Source organism: Pezoporus wallicus, unplaced genomic scaffold (assembly GCF_028554395.1).
Source record: "Pezoporus wallicus isolate ANWC-B61680 ecotype Strahan unplaced genomic scaffold, APGP_CSIRO_Pwel_v1 contig_4191, whole genome shotgun sequence".
Classification (NCBI taxonomy): domain Eukaryota; kingdom Metazoa; phylum Chordata; class Aves; order Psittaciformes; family Psittacidae; genus Pezoporus; species Pezoporus wallicus.
The window spans coordinates 4,621,837-4,646,027 of NW_026641383.1; the positions used below are offsets into that span (position 1 = coordinate 4,621,837).

At 41.4% G+C, this 24,191-nt stretch overlaps 1 protein-coding gene across 2 annotated transcripts in view; it reads right to left on the reverse strand.

The window, feature by feature from the left end:
• The window catches only part of SPTLC3 (serine palmitoyltransferase long chain base subunit 3), a 93,662-nt gene that overhangs the window by 16,464 nt on the left and 53,007 nt on the right, over window positions 1-24,191 (reverse strand). For both annotated transcript variants that reach the window (XM_057423314.1, XM_057423315.1), the window contains exons 7-10: window positions 21,595-21,688; window positions 10,939-11,044; window positions 3,472-3,691; window positions 1,191-1,317 (exon numbers count right to left, since the gene is read on the reverse strand). In XM_057423314.1, the coding sequence (XP_057279297.1) occupies window positions 1,191-1,317; window positions 3,472-3,691; window positions 10,939-11,044; window positions 21,595-21,688 (547 nt within the window). The remainder of the gene's footprint in view (window positions 1-1,190; window positions 1,318-3,471; window positions 3,692-10,938; window positions 11,045-21,594; window positions 21,689-24,191) is intronic.

Consider the following 24,191-nt stretch of genomic DNA (forward strand, 5'->3'; position numbering starts at 1 on the left):
TGACAAAAGCATCGTTTTTTGTATGATCGTGATCTCGTTGTTTACACATTGCACTGGAGTTCTTATTGCACTCGGCAGAATTTGGCACTGGGGCTGGATTCTCTATCCCTCCTTTTGTACACCGGCCTCGCTGAAGGGCTGTGATAAACGTCTTTATAGCCTCGTGTCTGCCACGGTTTGAAGCTGCCCTCTAGGGCACTGTAACAGAATAGTGCAGGTCAGCATCTTACCTGCTCTCACATAGCCTTTTTGCCTTTCCATCCCCAGCCTTACCCTAACCACATCAAACATGGAGGACTAATACTCCTATAGGAAGTAAGATGGAACAGCAGAGCACAGTGCTGCTGGACCAGTAAAAATGAGACTGCAATTCAGAATCCGTATCTCCCACTGCATGTTACACAATCACACAATTCTTAGGCTTTCCTAACAAAAACTACACAAAACACCAGCTTTTCTCTGGGTTGGGATTTAAGTCCTAGAACACTGAGCACACAGCAGTATCACTCTGAAACAGCAGCAGATAGATCTGTCACATAGTTGTTTTGTTGTTTGCTGCGTAGAAAGCATGTTACACAGAGGACTGGATGGTAGCTGCATCTGCAGCTTCAGGAAGGCAACACAGATAAACCTAATACACCAAGCAGTCAATTCTTCTGGGACAAAATGTACTTCAACACTAGCTTCAGGATACTGTAATTAATGCTTGAGTGAGGTAGGAATTATTGCAATCATCTTCTCATACTATAATATTAACATACAATACCTGCTTTGAAATTCTGTCCCATGCTTGAGTTGCTTGCCATTTTGAAGGTTCACACTTACAAGGAAGCTAAGCTGGCAGCATCTAACCCATAAATGAAGGCATGCTCTTATGAACCCCTCCTACAAAGGCAGACAATCTACTCCAAGGGCAATTTGTGTACTTCTATTTGTTGGTGCAGATGGGGCTGGCAACTATGGAGCCAGAATTCCAGAATATTTCAGTTCCTGCTGTATGTAGGTGAGCATGGAAAAAGAGAGCTGATAGTGCTTAGAAATATGATCATTTGGATATTAATCTTACAGTAAGAATTACTGCCTTTGCATTGTATTACCATACTATGCAGCTGGATGACCTTTTGTGTGTGCCTCTACACAGCAGATGCTCTACACAGCAGCAGTCAATGAAGTTAAAGAAGGTGGCTTACCTTGTGTTGTTCCATCTTGTCCCATGAGACATTTCATTGCCCTGATGATTTGCTCTGCTACGGGTGGACACATAGATGTGGCGTACACAGCACTGTGAGAATGAGTTCGTAAAAAGTCCACAAGGTCCTTACACAAGCAAAACAAAGCATGAATGAGCTGTGAGCTGGTCAAAGAGCAGATCTCCCTCTTAACTACTGCCTGAGTGAGAACGTGTGAAAGGAAGAGGATGTTTCACCAGTTATTGGTTTGCTTTCTTGGCTGCTACTGTTACTACATGGCCTGAAGAAACATCAGGCAGGTGCAAATACTTTACCATGTAAGAGGGGCAATTGCAGCTGAAACAAAAGTCTGGAGCAGAATAATGTTTACTTCTGTGCTAAGACTTATTATAAAGGAGCCAAAATCATTTAAAGGCCAATGAACAGCTGCACTTAAAATACTGCTTGGTTTCTTTCTGGGAATGAAGAAAAGCCTGTATGACATCAGTATAGTTCCTCTGCCACAAGACAGGAAAACCAACCTTACTGGGATCTATCTTTGGCTATTAGCATGTAAATTTCTTTCAATTGAAACTTTCCATCAGTGTGGCAGGGGCAGTCATCTTAGGGTTGGTATAATTGCTTTAACATTTCCTTGTATAACTAAGCACAATCTGTGCTCCTAGAAAAAGCATTGATGTACTCTAGGCACACCTACAGCACTGTCCTGAATCAAGGGACACTGTAGGAATTGAGCCCTTGGTTAAGACCATCATTATTATGACAGCTTATACCTCCTAATACAAAATACCAGAGTAACAGTTACCACACTATAAGCTGAATGTAAGTTAGTGAGAAAAGAGGAGGCTTGACTGAAAACTGGCTTTGTTAAAAAATATCACCAGAAAAAAAACCTAAAGCCTAACATAAATTATTGCCAAAAAAAAGCTGCATGAGTCTATGCAGTAACTCCCATGCTAAGGATAAAGATTTACCTAATGTTATACAGGTTATGCATTGCTATAGTGCAATTGTAATCCTAAGGGTCTGATCAAACAGCTGACAAGGCTTCCTTGCTCTAGCTGTTGCAGAATAAGCACTGCCACAGTGAGTTTTTGGCTGCAGAAATGAGTGTAGGAGTGCTAAGTGTGTCGGGTGAGCAGCTGCCACTAAGGCCTGCAAACACGAGGCAAAACTCAGTGACACACACAGGCGTGAAAAGAGTGACCCACTTTCATTTAAGAAAACTGCCAAGGATTAGATGATTAATTACTTTAGGCTGCTTGTCACTGGTGTGTGCTTTCTGTAATCTCCAGCTACATTAGTCACGTAGTCTTTGGTGAGAGTAAAACCCTCAGATACAGATTCAAGAAGCAAAGGAAACAAAGAAAATTGATTCTTGATGTATCATGATAGCCTGTTTTAAGTTTTCCAGGGGCAAAACCAAAAAAGACAGTAAGAAACATGCACTTTATACTTTCTTACAGCTCTTTTATTCTACTCGAGTGCTACGCTTACTAATGTTATCCTGACAACAACCATATGGGCTGTCTAAACAGGCTTCCTACTCATTCAGCAAACTACTTGAGAAATACATTCAGCAGGGTATGAAAAGGGTAAATAATCAGCAACCACTTGATATCTCTGTCAAGCAACAAAGCTGATGACATTTCACAATGGTGCTGATTAGGCTTTCTCTTCTTGTACACCCCCAATGCTCTACTTTTTGTTGACATCTGTTGTTGGCAAGAGGTTATTTTGCTAATGTATGCAGAGCAACTGAGGACATGGATTTTAGTATAGCAAAAGGCCCTCAGTAACCCTCCTTCTCCATCCTCCTAAAAAATGCAACTATGACAATCCACAACTGTTTAGGAATTTTATTATCAGTGGATGAAGCTGTGGCTTTAATCTCCGTGTTGCTCCACGCTGTTTGCAAATGTGAAACAAAGTAATGAGCAATCTGCATGCAAATTAATGTAGTGAAGTATATTTAGCCAACCACAACGTGTCTAAACATTTCCAAGACAAACAACAATCATCAGGATGGCACAGAAATACCCGACCCAAGCAAATTACATAATATGAATAGGAGACAAAAATAAGAAAGTCTAACAGATGCGCATTTGGGATCCAGACAAAAATGGCACTAACATGAGAACAGTGCTCCTGTAAAGCAGCCTGTGCAAAAAGATAATGAAATATATGATACATAATAAGAAGATGAAACAAAATACATTGTAAATATAAGAAGATGCTTCCCCCTTTCCCTCCCTGATGATAAAATGCATTTTCCTTTTACCTTTTTGCCAGCTATGTATCCTCCAGCTGCGCCAAAGCTCTTTGTGAACGTTCCCATTAATACATCAACATCATCAGGGTTCATACCGAAGTACTCCACAACTCCTCGGCCCGTTGCTCCCACTGCACCGATGCTGTGAGCTTCGTCCAAGTAGAGGTAGGCTTTGTATTTCTTCTTTAAGGAGACTATCTCTGGCAGGCGCACAATGGACCCTTCCATGCTGTGGATGGAGAGAATTATGGATGAACAACAAATCATAGAATCACAGAATCGTTAGGGTTGGAAAGGACCTTAAGATCATCTAGTTCCAAATCCTGTACTTTCTCTTTAAGATACCGCCAGAAAATATAGTCATTAATTGCCGTAGTCCAAAAAAAAGATGTTCTGGAACCTCAATTTGTAGTTGCAGTTCAAAGAAAAGGTGCAATGCTTTCCTATCTGCAGGTGAGTTTTAGAATTCAAACCATCAACATCAGTCCAAAAGATGCTGAACATCTGCAAATTTTCAGCATCCCACAAAAAAGAAGGGAAGGTATAAAACAAGGGGGAGATACTCACCCAAAGAAGCACTGCAATTCGTTACCAAACAAATATTGTAATGAGCTATGTGGAACCCCTGTAATTTGGTCTGGTCCTTGCTTACTTCATCGTCAGCTACTGTGGTAATATTTGGGGGTAACAGCTCTAGAGCAAATTACTCTGGTGCAGAGGAATTGGGTCTAACATATGGAAGAGATGGGCCATATGAAACCCAGGGAATATGCTAGAACTGTAAGCAGTCTTCAGAGTGGACAGAATCAAGGATTAGAAAAGGGAGCTCAAATCTTCTCTTGCCAATTGTTCCTCCTAATACGTGCTTTTTAGGAGATGTAGCCTACTACCTAATATTCAAAAAGAAAAAGGTTTTCTTTCTTTTTCCTTTTACTTCTCTTTACAGCTGTGCAAGAATAGGAAATATTCTGAAGTTGCACTAATGGTGTATTGAGATTTGTAGAAATAAGAAAAAGTGATAAATCTTTTGTATTGCTGGCAATCACATCAGTAAGTTAGAAAGCACAGAAGAGGTGTACAGCAAAATGAAACCCAGGGAGATAAATGAGAAATACACTGTAATCCCATAAAATGAAGTATCAATAGTGTCGCTGTGAAGACTGTTATGTCTTGAAAGCCTTTGTGAGATGACTACAGCTATGCTTGGATATGCTCTGATGCACTCAGTATTCATTTCATAATGAGTTAAACATGTTCTCTTCCACTAGCTCCAGTGAGCAGGTCTTTAAATGCTAAATACTTCCTATCAAACAGAAAATGAGTGCACTGTATGCCAGGAAAACCAATGCTCCATGGCTAAGGCCTGAGGCTAAAGGTCTATCCAATTGCAAAAGCTACAAGAGAAAGCAGAAACATCGAGTTTGCTCCCAAATTGTACAAAAGAGCAGTGCAACCAACAAAACTTTTTGGCAACTTTTAGATGGCAGGCCAATGGTTTTCACAGATGGTTTTATTGCCACTCTAAGCTACACCATGCAGCTGGAAGCTTGGTACCACAAAAGGAGCAGGATGTTCTTTTAGCACTTAGGGAACCTTTGCCAATTTTAGTCATTCTTCATCCTTTGGTCTTCATCTTGGTCTCCAGTTTTGAAGGACACCTGCCTGTAGGCGAGTCTCCATTTGTCTGACAGAACAGCACAGGGGAGCAGCCATGGACAAGGGATGCCTGTGCTGTTCATACTGGGAGGTTCAGAGAGCCTACTGCATGGGCCTGGAGGCATGTTTTTGACTGTCCAGTGACTGTCGGTAAGTCTTACCCTTTTGTCTTGCCCATCCATACAAAGAGGCAGCTCTGGGGCTGTACATTGGCACCATGGTCTCTTGCAGTAAAGGAGGGTGGGCTTGTGCTGCAAGCTTCCAAAGACTGGTCTTTCTCACTTTTCCCAGGTGGCACTTGGCAGCTGGGTGAGAAGCAACGTGAACCACTACAGCTATTTTCCTCATGAATACAAAGGCAGAGCCCACAGTCCTCACATAGCCCAGGGTCAAAGCTTAGTCAGCTAAAAATGATCCTGAGCCAGTGGTGTGCTTAGGCAGCATCGTGTGTGCTGAAGATGGCAGCTTTCAGCTGTGTCTGGTCAGCCTATAGGTTGGCTATATGGTCAGAGTGACAGTGGTGCCATGGAGCATCCCTACAGAGGGAAGTGAATAGGTATCCCACCCTTTACCTTCCAGCAGTACTTGGACAGATCAGCTAGGCAAAGGACAACAGCAGTTTTTTCTACATTTACATGGATGTCATTAAGCTTACTGGCTCATGGAGATTCAGATGGGAAAGAGTATTTATCTTAAAAAAGAGTGAAAATAGTAAATTAAAACCACAGAGCTTGATTTGCTGCATATTTGTGTTGTTGCTGAATCCCAGAATACATAGAGCTGGTACATGGCTAGTGCAAGACTTAACCATTAAGAGAATTTAGAGAAATGTTTCTTTCTCATGTGAGTAGGAGAATGTTACAATAGTTGACAGAGGTCCTAACATGGCCTTGAAGTGTCCATAGAGTAGATAAAGCACTGTTGATTTTGTGTACATTTTCTGTGCTGCCATTCAAACAGGCCTCAGCCCTCCTGATGGCAGAGATGAGAGCAATTCTGCTGCCTGCTCTGTTCTTGGTCTCTCTTTTGACCCTGGTGGATGCTTTGTGATATGGATGCTGCTCTGTTTAGAATTGCTCCAAGATAAAGCTCCCTTCACATAACCCCTTGGGTAGCCCAAATGGAAAGTTTACTGGATCCTTCAGTAAATATTGATGTCGACTGAGTTTAAACCAGACAACCAGCAGTGAACTGTAACTGTTCTGTCTCAGTCTGGTTGTGTCACTTTTACAAAGCTATTGATCTGTTTCCAGATCTCCTAAAGCACACGGGGCACATCAAAAAAGGTGGATGTAGATGAACATAAGATGGCTCTGCCCAGGCCAGATGTTTTCATTATGTGTTATTCTATCCTGTCTTTGTAGCTTGGTGGCAGGGATGTAAAGCTAAATTGTAGCTGACCCTCAACTCCCTTGTTTGGTGGGCAGGCACAAGAGCTTGCTTCAATACACACTTAGTTTGAATTTACTTCTGGATGTGAGGAGGTAATCCAAGATTTTGGCATCATTGAGTTTTGAAGCTTGATTCAATCCCTACCAAACCACTGAGATTCTTCCTGATGAATTGTGGAGCCAGGTGCTGTGAGAGACAGGAAGCGTGCACTTGTGCTGGTCTCTTTGCTTGGGACACAGGCTTGCTCCTGACAGGATGTTGATGGGTTTTGCCCAGTTTCTTTTGAAACTTCCTGGGAAAAAGAGTTTTCTACATCCTACTGTGGTACCACAGATTCATTTTTTGTCTGTCAGGAGAATAATTTACTGGTATTCAACCCATTATTTTCTTCCTATTTGCATCACTCAATGCCTCTAAACATGTCCTATAGCACCGCTATCCTTTCAACATTTAAAAACTATCTGTTCCCCTTTCAGGCTAGTTTCTAATTGAGAAAATCCTTCTTTTCCTGACTTGTTACTCCCAAGATGTATGCATTCCATGTTAATGTTTACTTTAGGTTTTGTTTTCTTGCATAAACCTTGCACATTCATAGAGCAATCTCTGTTTTGTAGTTCAGGGCAATAGTTGTAAGGAAACCTTCCAATCCTGTTCTCAAATATAAGCCCCCACACTGAAACGATAGAAATGTTAACCTTTAATGCTGTTTCCTGGCCAAAGACATTACATGTTACCCCATTCTTTTCTGGAAGTCCAGTCACTTAATCTCAGGAAATAAAAAATAACCCTGATAAATTTCCTATGGTATTGAATCCCAAGGAACTTCTAATGCATGTGAACAGGCACTGGACAATATCTAACTTATCAGAGAGCTATTTTCTTAGCTGGAAGGGAAAATACCCAAATTAAATTAAAAGCAGGGAAAAACAAAGTGAAAAAAAATTGGTTTTGATCAATTTCTGGTGCCCCAGAACTCCTGCCCTGGGCCTTGGCCTATCTGACTCCTAGTTAAATATGTGTGCAAAAGAGCAGAAGCCTATGACAAACCGTATCAGAACACAGTAACTGATTAATCCTGAACTGGAAATGGTAGAAGCCAAGGAAAACGTTAACTGGAATTTTAAATAATAGAAATATGGTTTTGAAAGTCATTTTAACTTGTGCCCTGGACACTGCCAAAACTTGTTCATGCTTTTTATGCTGAAGATTGATAGCTAGATGATCTCTCTCAGCTTGGAATGCAAATGGAACATATTTGCTCCTAGGGTAGTCCAAGTTAAGAACCAGCTTTCACTAGTAGTTACAATTACTCCTGATGACTTTTTTCTTTTTAAGATAATAGAAACATTAAAAAGCAAAGAGACATATTACTATTTATTTGATATGTAGCTTGAGTGCTTCCCAAGTGAAGGGGCCAATTCTGCCTTCAGTTGTAACCAAGCAAAATCTGCGGCTTTTGGTTTCGAACACAAACCTGATTTCCAAAAATGCTCATGTTGGCCAACAACGACCCTTTTCAAATTCTGCCAGCTGGTAAGCCCAGGCTTATGCACAATGCAAACACTTTCACATACTCCTAATGGAAACAGAAGGCAATTTCTTTTTCCATACCATCAACTTCATCACACTAAGACCATGGTGTCTCATATAGTAATATTTTTTTTAAAGAAGGAAAATAATAAAGTCTAATGTTTTCTCTGCATCTCTGGAAAAAGCATTTCTGACAAAATTTGCCAAGCCATGCTTGCAAGTCCAAGGTATTTTAACTTGGAGAATAGTTCTGACCAACTTATTTCAATTCTGTATTAGTTGTCCCTGAAGCATAGCTTAAGCCCTTTAAGGAAAAAAAAAGAAAGCAAGATTAACTATTGTAAGAAGCATATATTAACAACACTCTGCCTCCTCTTAAACCCTCTGGATGGATGTTAATTTGGCATCTGGCAAACCTTGAAGGAAACTAGCGTTAGCCAGTGTGGGGTTGGAAAATTTTAGTCTTTTTAAAAACTCATGGGCCAAGAAAAGAAAGAACATGCACACATTAAAAAAAAAAGAGAGAGCATTTCTAATATTTTCATTTCGCATATGAAATGTTATTAGCTACTTGCTGAATTAGACTGCATGGCCTAAGCCTTTTGCCAGCAATGCTATAAGGAAAGATCAGCTGCGTGCACCTCGGGTTGGCAGTGATGCCAGGACACAGCACGGTGGGGTGTGGTGATATTCTCCCTCCAGTCAGAGCAGACTTGCTTTGCAACCAAGCCACAATCTTCAGCTTGTGATCTGCTTAGACTATGAAAACAACCAACCAACCAACCAGCCAACCTAGCTACTGCTAGGGCCAGTTTCCAATGGGAGACTATTGGAGATCTGACTTTGTTTTTTCTTTTAGTTCGTGACTTTCACAAGCACAGACACTCAGGGTCTTAACGTTATTTAGCCCTTATGGGGCTGAAGGAGCTTCATGGTTCAGTTTTAGTGAGGTTCTTGGGGAATTAACATGTTTTTATTTTGTGTTCCATCTTTGAACTTTTAAGAATGAAATCTTTGAAAATGAACTGCAAAACTAGAGAGGGAAATATATATCAAATATACATCTGGAAATCATAGAATTGTAGAATAGTTAGGGTTGGAAAGGACCTTAAGATCACCTAGTTCCAACCCCCCTGCCATGGGCAGGGACACCACACACTAGACCTTGTCACCAAAGACTCTGTCCTACCTGGCCTTGAAATACAGTTACAGTTATTATAGTTGCAAATATCTGACAGTGGGTATCTCCCAGTGCTCGGACCAATCTGTGCTTCTGTGTCAACAGTCTATGTTCTTGCTCCCTAGTGGTCAATACCCAGGGTAAAGGATTTATAAGTGAGTGAAGCTCAGCAGCTGGAGCATTTTCTGCAGGCCGTGTGACTGATGGGAACATTTGTCAGTAAAATGTTGGTGGTCCACTTAATTTCTGCATGATCAAAGTCCTTAAATCTGGGGTTTCCTTTAGTAGTGCCAAGCTATGTTTATTTGCAGTTTTGCTCTGTTTATTCTGGTTGAAAGGAGACGTTCAGCCTGCTTTGGATCAGCTGATGTGCTGCTGACCTGTTTCAGATCTGAGTGACAGGTGTTTAGATAAGGACTGATTTGCTCTCTTTACAGATGGAAAATGTTAAAGTGAAAAGAAAGCACTGAGATCTATGAAGTTGTGATGACAAGAGATTGTAGTAGGATTCCTTATGAAAAAAAGCTAATCAGCTCAACTGTGCCAGAATGTCTCAATAAAATGACATAAACCACTGCCCATCCGAGACCAGCTGTGTATCAGCAACACTCGACATGATCCCTACATATAAAGTTTAATACTGCTTTCATAACCATGTCACATCCTGTGAATGAATCGTTCTGGTTCCCTTTTCTGTGGTGCAGATGTCACTACTCCCCAAACCATCCTTCTCCTACTCCCCACCTCTTGCCATTGCCACAGTATCCTTGCCTAGATCTCTGCAGACGCTCTCACTGTCCAGATCCCTGCTTCTTCAGCCCTTCCCTCCTCTTCATGATCTCTATCTCTTCCCATTCCAGCTCCTTGTCCACCAGAGGTTCCTGCTCTGTGCCATCCGTCAGCCCCATGGCTGCCTCTCCAGCAGCCTGCCTTGAGTGACTGCCAGGTTGAATCCCAGGATGGTGAGACTGGCTGGTGCCTCTGCTTTGCTGCCCAACTCTAGTGATGGTTTGTCATTCTGATTGGGTGTAAGATGCACCACACTAGTTAACCGGAGCTATCTGACTTGGGATGCTCTATAATTACGTGGTATTATTGATGATTATATTATCTGATGGGTTATCAAAGGCACTTCTCTCATTCAAATTCCTCCAGGGACTGGGGCTAGATAATTCCTTGAAAGCCAATCTTTTAATTGTTTTTCCTGTTAGACAGCAAGTCCATTAGAGCCAACACTAATTACTAGAAAGGTGCTGATATCACTTGGCCTATGTTCAGCTTGAGTTTTTAGATTCCAAAAGCTGGGTAAGAACTGGGCATGCAGAATTTAATTAATTCAGAGTAGCTGTCTTTTGATCTGCCTGTGCACAACAATCAACTCTAGAAAACCCAGCTTACTCAACAAAACTCCTCACCTACTGCAGCTCCATGGATTTTATCACAGCTGTGACAACATACACCAGCTGGAGTGGATCTCCCACTCCATGGTGATTTGCTAAATCATCATTCAGAACGATACACAGGATCTATCTGGAGCTGCAGGATCCAGGGCTCAGACTGATGTAATGGAAATCAACATATTTATAAGATCACAGAATGTTGTTTTAACGTCCACTGTCATTAAGATTTCTCTCAAAGTCAGTGCCCACTTCACTCAATACATCATTCTGTCATCAGAAATGATAACAAGTACTCACGTTTCTAAAGCACAAACATACCTGTAAATGCCTTCCACGAGGATGATAATTTTTCTCCATGCTCGGTGGCTTCGAGGCTGCCCATATATTATTGCATCCCTCAGCAGCTTCTCAAGGCTCTGCATATCTTTATTTCATAAGAAGAAAAAGGAGGAAGGAAAAACATTAACAAAGCTTTTTTGACACAACTTTTGCTTTTCTCCTCAGCACGATTGTTTTCCTATGCAGAAAAAGATGACATTAAAAAAACGTGTCCCAAAGATAAGCTTCCTTTATTAATAGGCAAGATCTAACAATTGATGTGATTTCCCTGACAGCAATTTAGTGACAAGGACAGTTACAAAAAGCTTTCAGTTATGCAGCTTATCTGGGAAACTTCTAGAAATTCTTGGCATACATTTTTACTTAAAGGCAAAAGGGAACCATTTTTCTTCAGTACTGAGGCTAATTGCCAGCAGTTGTCTGTATGGGCTGCTGATGCTCATAATGTCTCAAGGCTTCCAAATAGTGAGTTTTTGTCTGCTTTCCAACATCACCACTGGCTCCCCTGAATAACATGCATTGCTTCAGCAAGGTTTGAATCACGCTACGTGAAGCACATCAGGATGGCAGCAAGAGAAATCTTGTCCTTCTCAGGAAGGAAATTGAGTGAATTATTGCTGATGAGAAAGGGAGAGACAAGTAGATACAAGCACATGGTGTGGGTACACTAATTTGGTGCCAAAATGCTTGGCTCTGGCAGGACTTCAATATAAGGAAGCATGGAGCAATGCTGGAAACTTAGCTGCTTTCTCAAGGACTGTGTGCGTGTAATCTAATAAAATTCCTCAAGGAAAGCAAATGAAGAATGGAAGATGCAAGAAAAAACATCACAGGAATCTAGCCAGCTCCCTGGTGTCTCCACATGAATGAACACTCTCCAAAATGAATTAGTCTGGTACTTTTCAGGAATTGGAATTGTCATTTCACCATGTTTTCAAAGAACATCTTACAGAGACTCATGATACCCCCAGCAATGGCACAGGTAACTCAAGTTTTGGGTTGAGAAAATCAATAGCATTTTTTTCCATATATAACCCCATTGTTTCAGCAACACAACACAGTTATTATAATCTCAAACAGTACAACATTGAACTGTTAAATACAGTTGTCCCAAGTGAAGAAAATACACCTGAGATATATTAATATTGACCTATAATGTGGTTTCCACCTAGCTGGCACCAGGCCATTTGCGCAGTAACTGCGCATCATGAATAATCTATGACCTGAGCCCTTCTATCCTGATACCTCACCTCTTGCTAGTACCATACAGTGGTCAGTGAAGAGAAATAAGTGTCCTGTTCTGCTGTTTACTGTGTAATCTCTTGACCTAGCAAGACCTTGCTTTAATTTAGAAAGCACAAAACATGCTTGGTAAGTTGACCCTCTTTTCAATGGTGCCATCATCTACACAGCTCAATGGGCTCCGAGATGGAAATGCTATTATTATGTGTAATGCAATGCAGACAGCAGAGTTTCCACTAGATGGCAACCAAGGAAATAAAAGTTCCTTGGTACTTTAAAAGAGGCATTTATAAACCAGCTGAGCATTTGCAGCATGTGCATGTTTCATGGAAGAGAGCTGCTCACCTTCTCTTTTGTTTTGAGTAGATAATACTCATAAATCCTTCTGAGCTTTAAGCATTAAAGGATTCCTCAGGATGACAGAAAGCTCACTCAGTAACTCATTGGGCACCCTTTTTCTCCACTGAATTGTTTCTCTACCGAAATCATTGCCACCCAAATTGTTTTGGAACCTTTGGAACCCTCCTCTGAATCACGCAGGGTCTTTAGATTCAGTATTCTGCCTACATGTCAGTCCAGACTGGTTCTAGACTTCAGCTAAAAGCAGAGCTTCAAGATTGCATGGGTGTCCACATGCAAAAAACAGGAGGAAAGAGAAGAGGGTAGGCAGAAGTGAAATGCATATAAGCTGTTTAATAAAGCTGTTTAAAAAATGCATGGATGTGAATAGCTCCTCTGTACAAACTAGTGTGGAACGTGAGATCACTGATAGGGAAGAACCTCCCCAAGGAATGTGCTTGCCTGACCTTATACACGACATAATGCTGCTGGAGTACAGGCTAAGGACATGTCTGTTTGCAGGAACGGGGCTGTCCCACTTTGATTTTGATGTCTTATTCTGAAGAGCATGTATGTGTGACCCTTTCTCAGCCTGTAACAGTCAACACATAACTTGTTTCGGTGCAAACGAATTTTACTGACCTTTGTGTTTGTAATCCCTCATTTGGAAAGGGGAAATTTGGATGAAGAGAAAATCTGTTACCTTTAATCTTTCCCCCAAAAGGCTGCTTCTGTTATTCAAAGTGAAGATGCAGTGCTCTCTATGTGCTTGTGCTTAGACTTTCCAGAAAGTAGGATATACTGAATGCCAGGAAAAACAGTGCAACCCCAGGTGACTTTTATCAAATTATTTGCACATGAAACATAGTGAAACACTGGGACATTGAGATGATGAATTGCACAAGTCCATCTTGCATAACCAGTTATGGGCATAATAACTGTCCTTCCTTGTTTGACCATCAGAGCCTAGGCTTTTCAGCGGTACTGGCTAATAACCGTTCACCAGTCCGGAAGGTGGTGTTAAGAATTTCACTTGATTAACTAGTCAAAGCACAACCAACTCTCTCCTTGCCTTACTTTCTGCCTTCTCCCTACGGCATATTGTATAGACATGGAGGATAAAGTTCGCTGGGTGGGGACAGTGGGTCTCTCATGTCTTCCAGAATTGAATAGACTTGCATAATCCTTCGTTGGGATCCTTCAGAGTTACTTCAACACAAATGCCAACGACTCAAAATGCCAGTGGGTAGAATGAACCTGGACCTGGGCAGGCAGCCGTGTGTCATGCTGCCTCCAGTGCAGGTGGGACTTCAGGCTCCTGGAGAGGCCCCTGCCCTCTCCCAGGCACACTCAGTGCCTCCTGACAGGGAGACACGGCGTCTCCACCCCTCATCCGTACATTGCAATGCTGGGGATGTCATCACCATTCCTCTGCGTGGGATGGAAATCTCCTGCATGATGTCAGCTGAATCCTTTTTAATTAAACAGGCCCCTACTGCCCTTATCACATTCCTGTTTCCTTCGCCTTCTGCTTGCCACTCTCATCTTTAATTTCTCACATTTTGCACTTTCATGCACGTTCAGGCAGACTCTGTGGCTCCCTGTCCCTTCTCAGCCTCCCTTGCCACCACCTATTCCCTGCTGCAGTGCATCTTCTACAGCATCTGCCGCCTCCTCCTCTCTTCCTGTCCCCCTTTTGGTACCTTTCCTGGTCACTGTCCTTCCATGATGCCTCATGAGGCTAGCTCCAATGCTGTCCCTCCTTGCAGATCCTTAAAGCAACTGCATCAGTAGCTGTAGGACTGTGGAAGGTGGTTTTCATTCTAGCGCAAACTAGTCTTTGAAAAGTCCCTGACTGCTGGCACAGCTCTGAGCAGCAAAATCTTCTTTAGAGTCATTTCCCTGAAATCCCATCTTTGGATATCTTTGTTTGGAATGGGGTGGTGGGAGTGGCGATTACTGCAGCCACACTAACAGTCTGAGACTCCCCTCCCTGCCCCTCAGTAAATACGTATCTCTGTAGAAGCAAAGGGCACTCACCCAAGAAAGCTTCCTGTTCACACTTGGCAAGTCAGACACATGGCTTTCTCAAATCAGAGAGGGCAAATGCAGACACAGCATGCTCAGAGCAGGATATACCAGTCTCCTCTCTGTGGCAGCGTCTGCATGTGTCACAGGGAAATACACGCCAAACTGGATTAGGCTGCGGTCCACCTATCTGGTGCAATAATCTTGTCTCTGATAGTGGCCAGAGGCTTCAAGGAGGACAAAACCTTAGTGGGTAATGTGCCTTTCATCCTGCTCTGTAATAGCCATAAAGCTGCCCTCCCTTCTTAAATTCCAGGGGCACTTACATCTTTCAAAAGGAAAAGTAAAAAAATTAAGGAATCATCTGTACTAAGCCCCTGCAAACCCTGTTTTCTGTAACCAAAGAGGTTTTTTGCTGAGTTTAACCTGTTCTTTTATCTCTTTTGTTCCCTCCCTATTGTATTTGCTTTCTTGTTAAAAGCATGCACTTAGAGCTTTCCACTTCTTTTTTTTTCTCTTCATTAGTTTTTTTTTGTGCTAGAGAACATATTTGCATGGAAAGGTGAGGACCTTCTGCCCTAAAGCTCTTTCAGCTCTAACTACAACTCCTCCAGGTAGCTGTGTTTTCTCTTTAAGGTGTCCTCATGGCACACACATCTGAGCTCCAAGGCATTAATTTGACTGAATAGCCTGAGAAATGCCAGATTTGGATTAACATAAATTCACAACTCTTGCTCGAGCAGGAAACTATGTTTTGTATGGAAACCTGAACAGCTCACAGCTGAGTGACGCACTTCTGTCATCAACCATCAGATTTGTGAGAACCTCAAACCCCCCCTTACTACTTTCACAACACCCTGAAAAGGTGCATAAGGAGGAGCTGGGAATGCGCTACTGTGATTCCCATTTCAGATGTGGATTCAAGCACCAGATTAGAGGCCAGATTTTCATCTACCCAAGGTTGTGCCTTGCAATTGCCTACCCTCCCCATATGATCACTTGTTCTGATTGCAGGTTAAAATGCCTTTCCAACGATGAGAACTGGGTATTTTTTTCCACGTGTCGTGATATCAGTGTGTAGTCATGACATTCCCACATTCTGCTTGTGCAATTGCGAATCTAAACCTGAAAATGTGACTGCCATTGAGTTGCTTGATGCTCTACGGGGAAAATGTAGTAGAATTAGAAAGAATAAACAAATCCTAAATCTTACACAGCACCTTCTCATATAGACTTAAATGAATAGAATTCACTTGGATGTAGCTAGTAACACACTTAACTTCCCACTGTATGAACAAAGACACTCTTTCCTCTGATACCAGTATAAGACCCAGAGCTGCTATGTCAGAAAAGCCTTGATAAAATCACAAGCTGATTAATGGTTAGCTGTTTAGCTTTGCTTTTCAAGTTTTATTGGAAGGGTCAAGGGATTTTGGCTAATATTTAACCAAGATAAAGGCCAGAGGTTCTGAAAAAAAGTGCTTTAAAATATAGGCTATTAATAAAAGATTGTCTTAGAAATAAAAAACATGGTAAATCAGTCTCTTCCTCTGCCAGGAAATGAAAACATCCAAAAGTGTAGCCCTCATATAGCCAAAGGACCCCCAAACTGGTTACATGGGGAGCCCAGAACTGGTAAGGATAACATTAGAAACCTTGAAGAACAACATTAACCAAGGCCACAAAGACAGGGAGATGTTGCAGCCTCCAACCTTCCTCCCACAGCATAGTAGATTTTGGACCATGCTGCTGGCTGCATTTCTACACTTGAAATGCATCTCTTTTCTAGCTTCCCCAACAAATCGCTGCTTGGGAAATCGTAACTTGAATGGCACCCACACCACAGCAGGGGAGACAAGAGGCAAATGCTTTTTGGGCATGTCAGAATGATTTTAGCCCACTAAAACCACTACTACCTAATTTTGGATGGCTCTACATCCATTCCTCAGAGCAGAGTCTCCAGGGATCAGAGCTTTGCTGCTAGCATCCACAAAAGTCCCTGAAACAGAAAAAGTCCCTTAAAGACCAAATATCCTGTGGCATACTGGTGTGACCAGTGCAGGGCGAAGAGTAGAAACAGTGCTAATGAAAGCACACAGGAAGGGCAGAAATGGAGTATTTGTAATTTCTCTCACATAGGTAGGTTTCTCTCATCTAATTTCTCTAGTTTCATCTAATTTCATCTCTAATTTCATCTTCTTAATTTCTCTCATCTATAGGTGTGTGCCTGTGCATTTCTCTCAGCCCAAGACTGTAAATTCCTGTCTGTTTACAAGTAAGGGATTGTTCACTGGCAGGCAAGATGCAGGGCACATTCCTACGACCAAATAAAAATGAACTTATAGGTCCACAATACATTTTTGTTCTATTCTTAACCTTAAGGCTTGATAACCTTCCCATACACCTGGGCAATGTTTTTGTCGAACAGAAGAAACATCCAGATGCCTTTTACTTTACATGGGAGAAGCACAGAGATATAGCAATTCTGTCTGTTCTGGCAAAACTATTCAGATATATTGTGGAAAGTGCAGTGCCCAGGACAGCTACCAACATACTGAAATAGAACTTCATTAACTTTTGTAAGAATAAGAATTACATTACCCCCAATTAAGGTAACAGGTAGAGATTACCTCTTGGTTTACTAATGAAGTATTTATTATTAATAAAAGCATACTTATTTACTTCTGACTAATGACAAATAGAACCAGTATTACAGACTGTATGCTTGGAGATAAGACAGTTTTACAAAACAAGCTAAGACTTTGCAACATAGCCCTTGAAAAATGGATGTGCTTCAGTAGCAAGTTGGAAATAGGAGGGTTTACTCTCTTTTCTATGAAATATTTTTATCATAGAATGAAGTTTGCTGTAATTTTTCTGTTAAAAATATTTTTTCCATAACACAGGAAAAAAAGGGATGGGAGAGAGACTTACAATGCCAAGTTTGTTAGAAAGGGAGGTTACTAGCACACATGTGTGCATGTCTTATCTATAACATTCAGGAAGTAGCTGAATCAAACAATGTATCATTGCTTCACTAAATCGTTATATCATTAATCCTCCTCATTTTGATAACAATTTATAACTGCAACAAATAACTGCAAATAACAAATAACCGCAAATAACAAATAACCATTTATAACTGCACAGCTACAGGTTGGGCAGAGAAGAGATTCAGAGCAGCCCTGCGGAGAAGGACTTGGGGGTGTTGGTTGATGAGAAAATGAACATGAGCGGGCTTCAGTGTGCCCTTGCAGCCCAGAAAGCAACCGTATCCTGGGCTGCATCAAAAGGAGCGTGACCAGCAGGTCGAAGGAGGTGATCCTGCCCCTCTACTCTGCTCTCCTGAGACCTCACCTGGAGTATTGTGTGCAGTTCTGGTGTCCTCAACATAAAAAGGACATGGAACTGTTGGAACAAGTCCAGAGGAGGGCCACGAGGATGATCAGGGGACTGGAGCACCTCCTTATGAAGACAGGCTGAGAAAGTTGGGGCTGTTCAGCCTGGAGAAGAGAAGGCTGCATGGAGACCTCATAGCAGCCTTCCAGTATCTGAAGGGGGCCTATAGGGATGCTGGGGAGGGACAATTCATTAGGGACTGTAGTGATAGGACAAGGGGTGATGGGTTCAAACTTAAACAGGGGAAGTTTAGATTGGATATAAGGAGGAAATTCTTCCCTGTTAGGGTGGTGAGGCACTGGAATGGGTTGCCCAGGGAAGTTGTGAATGCTCCATCCCTGGCAGTGTTCAAGACCAGGTTGGATGAGGCCTTGGGTGAGATGGTTTAGTGTGAGGTGTCCCTGCGCATGGCAGGGAGGTAGGAACTGGATGATCTTAAGGTCCTTTCCAACCCTAACTATTCTATGATTTTATGATTCTATTCTAAATGTTCACACCTCACCCTTCTCCCAGCAGCTCTTCTAACATGGCGCAACCAAAGAAATTGCAGCCAAAGTAAATATGTTCTAAGCAGTTTTACCAGGGGTATTACACAGCATTTCAAAAGAGCCTGATGTAAGCAACAAGTAGCATAGACAAAAACCTGAAAGATAACTTGAAAAGCTGAAAGATAACTTCAAAATCTGCTGCCTGATTTGAATTTATTTCAATTCTGCTGCACAGAAAACGTGTCTCAGGCACTAGTAGTGGTACCACCCAGCATCTCTTCTATTCTCTTTAGCGTAGGGCAATACTGAGTCAAACAGTATGTGTGTATAACCTGGCACAGCTCCAAAGGAGATGAGCCAACGCATGTCAGCACACAATTTGGCTCTGTACATGCAAGTAAGAATGAAATGCACAGTAAGCCCTAATCCTCTTTGGGATAGGACTCAGATTCATTCTTTGTTTCTGCACCTTGTTGGAGAATTGTTCCAGCTGCTCATCAAAGCGCCATAGCCAAGCCTTTGACAACAGTAACATCCTCCAGTCTATGCCCAGGGCCAAGCCCTTTAAAAGGTCATTGATTTCCTTATGTGAAATGACATAATATCAATCCCCCTTCCTTGGAAAGAAGAGGTGGAGGATATTGCTTTGTTTTACTAGAATACAGGGGAGGATATTAAAAAGTAAGATATTGCTACCTGATGCTGAAATTAATACCTATTAAAGCTCTTCAAGTGGTAACTCCAGGTGCAAAGTTTTCTATTCATCCGCAGGGCCAACGCAGCATTAGGAACCTTTCTTTTGCATCAAGCAGTACGACATGGATAATGGCTTAATTCCCCTGTTTGTAAGCATGACAATGTCAACACTAACATACTCTGACAATTTGGGCATGCATGTGCATGCCTGTATATATGCTATAAATCCACACATTAGCAAGAAAAATAATCTGGGATCAAAAGCAACACAGCTCTGATCTAACAAAACAAACAAGCACCTGCCTAACTGAAAAGAACCCTCCCAACACAAGCTGGGAGTTTTGGTTATGTGTGTCCATTAATCTGCTGTACTGACTGGCACCCTACAAAGGCAGTCCTGCTGGATTATACTTTCGATTGTTATCCTACCACAGTACACATCCTATTTTCTCCAAAGCAAAGGCACATACATATATTACTGTACATATGATTTTAAAAGCTGTTGGTGATGTGGAACTTATAGGTATGATTAATGAAATACTAGAAAGAACTTTCTAATCATGGAACTAACATACTGAGAGGCTCACAGTTGGCTGAGAAAGCACGAGTGTGTGAAGCTTCTTCTCGTGAAGTGCTCTCTAAACGCAACATAGGTTAAGACTTAGGGCCTACAAAATTGCGATGACAAAAGGTGATACTCAAATTCCAAACAGTATTTGCACAAATTTCCAAGGTTTCATTTGAAAAGAAGTTAAAATGATGTCTTAGAAATGGCATACAAGATGCACTTTGACAAAACAGATCTTTAATCTAGAAAGAAAGGAGTTTTTCCAAAGCAACTTGGATGGGCTTCCACTGATGTTTGCTGAGACCTTAAAAAAGGCTGTCTATATTTTCCAGTGGTGGAATAATGCTTTTTGGACAGATCACTATATTATTAGGTTCACACATTATTCTAAAGAATATCAGCTTTAATTTCTCATAAGCGCATGCAGAGGCTGGTTAGGGATCAGGTTCTTAGCAGCAGAATGAAATATTGGAGATGGTTAGAGACCAAATTCCTTAAAGCAAGAATGACAGCTCCAAGTGATGTCTTCACTGCTTCCCTAGGAGCTGAAAGCAGTACACTCCTCAAACTGGAATGTCCTCTGAAACGCTGTGGGAAGTGACACAAGCCAGTAGGGCTGCACGCATATGGGTGGAGAGGCTGTGAGAGTATTTGGATTTGGGTAGAGGTAGGTCATCCTGCAAGATGTGGTGCAAACCTGAGTTTGCATGGGATAGGGCACTGAACGAACTAAGGGATTGTTGAGAAAAGACTGGTATAACAATGTGGCCTAGCATATTCAGATTTGTAGAAGTACAATGTGTTGGGGTATGCTACAGGCTAATCTATAAATAATTACTTCTGTAAAAACACTCAGGTTCAGATGATCTTTAATTCTGGAATGATCTTCAGAAATTGCTTCTTGCCCAAATTATGAATAGATATTAATTATAACACCTTATAATTATAATGTGCTTTTCGTTCCAACAGATCCTTAGGCCTTTTATAGCATATGCATAATTCATTTTTCCTCACCTCTGGGCTGAACACAACACTTAATAAAGAGAAGGTAGTGTATTAGCTATTAACAAAGGTGATCAGACCTCTTTTCTCATTCCTTACCACTTCTCTAGCTTCTTAACCTCTGTTGCAATGACTGCCTGGTGGCACAGTGCAGATGGAAAGGGGAATTGCAATGGGGGAATAAGGGAAATGAACGAGCTCTTGTCATCAAAGCCCATCACAATGTCTCTGACAGTAATTTACAGCATTTACTAAATAAAAGTTGAAAAGCATGAGTATTTTAGAAGGTAATTACATGATTGCAAAGTTACTGTGTGATTTCTATACCAAAACTGTACTCAAAAGAATATTTGGGATGATGCTCTTGATATCTGCACCTTTGGAATAGCCCCCTGGTAACGGGGTACCCATTTCAAAGTAATGCCACATTAACATAATTCCACATTAATGTATGGCCATATTAAAGCAATAATGTAATTAATGTATGGTTGCACTGAACCTGGTAGAGTCAGGAAATATGGACTATCGTTTTGTAAGTATGTTTATACTATTTTGGCTATAGCAACAATAACAGTAAAGCCTTTATGACAGCACACTGACATTCAGCACGTCAAAAAGACAGCAATGAGAGTAAGACTGGATTTTGAAATTCAGGTCCAACCTGATGACCTAAATCATGCACAATAACAATTATAGTATTATGCTATTATTTTTTTCCCATTAGAAATCACTCATAGTATTGAACAGTTAATCCTTCTGCCTGGACAGAAGTATTATCTGGGAACTGACAGCAAAGCAAGCATTCAAAGGAAGCATTCTGACTCTGAGGTGTGAACAGCTCTGCCTCTAAATATTCCCAACTTCAATACTCACTATTATGCTTGAAGATTCTAATAGTAGCACCTGAAAGCCTCGCACCAAGAACGAGAGAAGTGTGGTTCAACTCATCACTTAAAATGAGGCAGCCCTGTGGAGAAGGAGTACAATAAGCATCTGCATGAACTAGGAGGCTGTTGACAGGCGTGCACAGCATGCACCCATGTCTGCAATATAGCATTGCACCAATTAAATTGTAAGTATAAAACATTAACAAGATTTTCTGACACTTTTCTGAAGTTGCCAGGATGCATTGTAAAGGCAGGCAGAAAACGTAGGATCAGATTCTCACGTGGTGCAGAGGGGACAAATATTCCCTGCAACTGGAAAGTAGTGAATAACCCTAGCAGAGTTTGACTGGTTTATAATAAAACCAAGAGATGTTGCTTCCTCCACCACCTATCTACAGTCTTTTTTGTGTTGCAAGGAAAACGCAGTCACCACCCCATATATAAAGACTGCGTGACAGTACTTGAAGGAGGAGTAATACTGAGGTTGAACTGACATCAGCACTTTGGGCTGCAGGGATGAGATCAGGACAGACAGATGCCTCATAAATCCCACCTCCATTAAGACGTGAGTGGAGCCTAGGCACCAGGCAGTCTTCCTCTGTTAAATGCATATACAGTTCACCTGTAGCATATTTTTCATTAATTAACCCACTTGAAAACTCATTTTGTTTTTAGACACTAAAATAGGAATGCAGAATAAATAGATTTGTATATTATGTTAATAGGAGACGGGATTCACAGTTGAAATTCAAGATGGAACCCTAATTTAGCTCAGCTTTCTATTGCACATCTTGTGGTGTGGTTTCATTACTCAAAGGTCAATACAACATTAAGTAAATACTTGTGTTGGAAACACAGATTATTCCTAGGTTGAGAGATACACAAATCTACTTAAAGACTGGTATTCAGGACTATCACTAAGAGTACACACGTCTTGACAAGAAAATGCAGCTGCAAGCCTTAATTACAGATAAAAAATTAGGAATAAGTCTCCTCAACACAGGCAATTACATATACATAAAAAATTATATAATATATCATAATACTATAGAATATTAATACATACTAAATTGTTACAGTTATATTCTATATAATGCATATAGTCATACCTTTATTTGTGCCAGATATATCTAAGTATCCCACCTCTGACAGAGGCCTGAGTCTCAATATGAGGCCAACTAAGTGAGGCAAAATTGGTTTATAGCTAAGCGAGCGACAAGTATCTTATGCTGTGATGTATGTCTGCAGTTTTATACATTTACCTTTATTAATTCTCTGTATCTGTTCCCCTTGAAACTGCTGGACAACTTCTCCAGCACCATTGCAGATCTAAATTCATGTTCTGAGCAGCTGAAACAATTCTCCCTACTCAACCCTTGTCTACATGTACTTTAGAAATCTCTTGCAAAAGCTGGATTCACCTTCAATAATGAGTGAAGAAGTGACTTCACCTCTATGGCAATGCTTCTGAAGCACACAGAGTGAGTTCATTCTGTCTCAACCAAGAGAGAGAAATTGTTTCTCACTTGCATGACACACTTCATACTGTTTCACACTTGTGTGAACTGAAGAGGAGCTTATCCACTTTCCTGGCTGACAGCAGAGTGTATCTTCTTGTTAAGTCAGGAGTTGTGATTGACACAGTAACGGATTTTCATGCCTTGGTGTTAGATACCCCAAACTGGAGATGAAGTCCCTTCAACATCAATTAAGAACCCAACTTTTGTCATACAGTCACAACATAGGAGAGCACCTCTCCTGTGAAGACAGGCTGAGAGAGCCTGGAGAAAGCTCTGGAGAGACCTTATAACAGTCTTCCAGTACCTTAAGGAGGTCTACAAGAAATCTGGATAGGGACTTTTTGCAAAGACATGTAGTAACAGAACAAGGGGGAATGGCTGTCAACTGACAGGGGAGAAATTTAGATTAGGTATTAGGAAGAATTCTTCCCTGCGAGGGTGCTGAGGCGCTGGCACAGGGTGCCCAGAGAAGCTGTGGCTGCCCCATCCCTGGCAGTGTTCAAGACCAGGTTGGACAAGGCTTGGAGCAACCTGCTCTAGTGAGAGGTGTCCCTGTCCATAGCAGACGGCTGGAAGTGAATGAGCTTTAAGGCCCCTTCCAAGCCAAACCAAACCATTCTGTAGTTCTAGAATTCGACTTAAGACTTGCATTTGCTGCCACCTCTCTTTGCAAGGCTGGCTGGAGACATGTTCACCAGGAATGCTAAATACTGTGCTTTCTGTTTTCTGAAAGTCTTGTAAAGAATATCTTGATCCTCATCTTTCACCACAGCTAACTGTGTAGTATCTCTGCAAGTAGCTCAAATGCTTCATGGGATGAGACATGGGATGCAACATTTGCTTACTTTTTAGGGAGAAGCAACTTCACTAAGAGAAGATAAACAACCATATCACTCATCCTTAAATAGATGTTAGGTATGTCTGATAGGAACACCCAGAACTAAAAAAAAATGATGAAGGAGCATATTTATGTTCACAAGGTCATCAGCCTGATGACTCATGCACTCCTGATAACAAGCTTTGTTCCTCGATCAAGCATTTCCACTTAATGCATGCCTGGAAT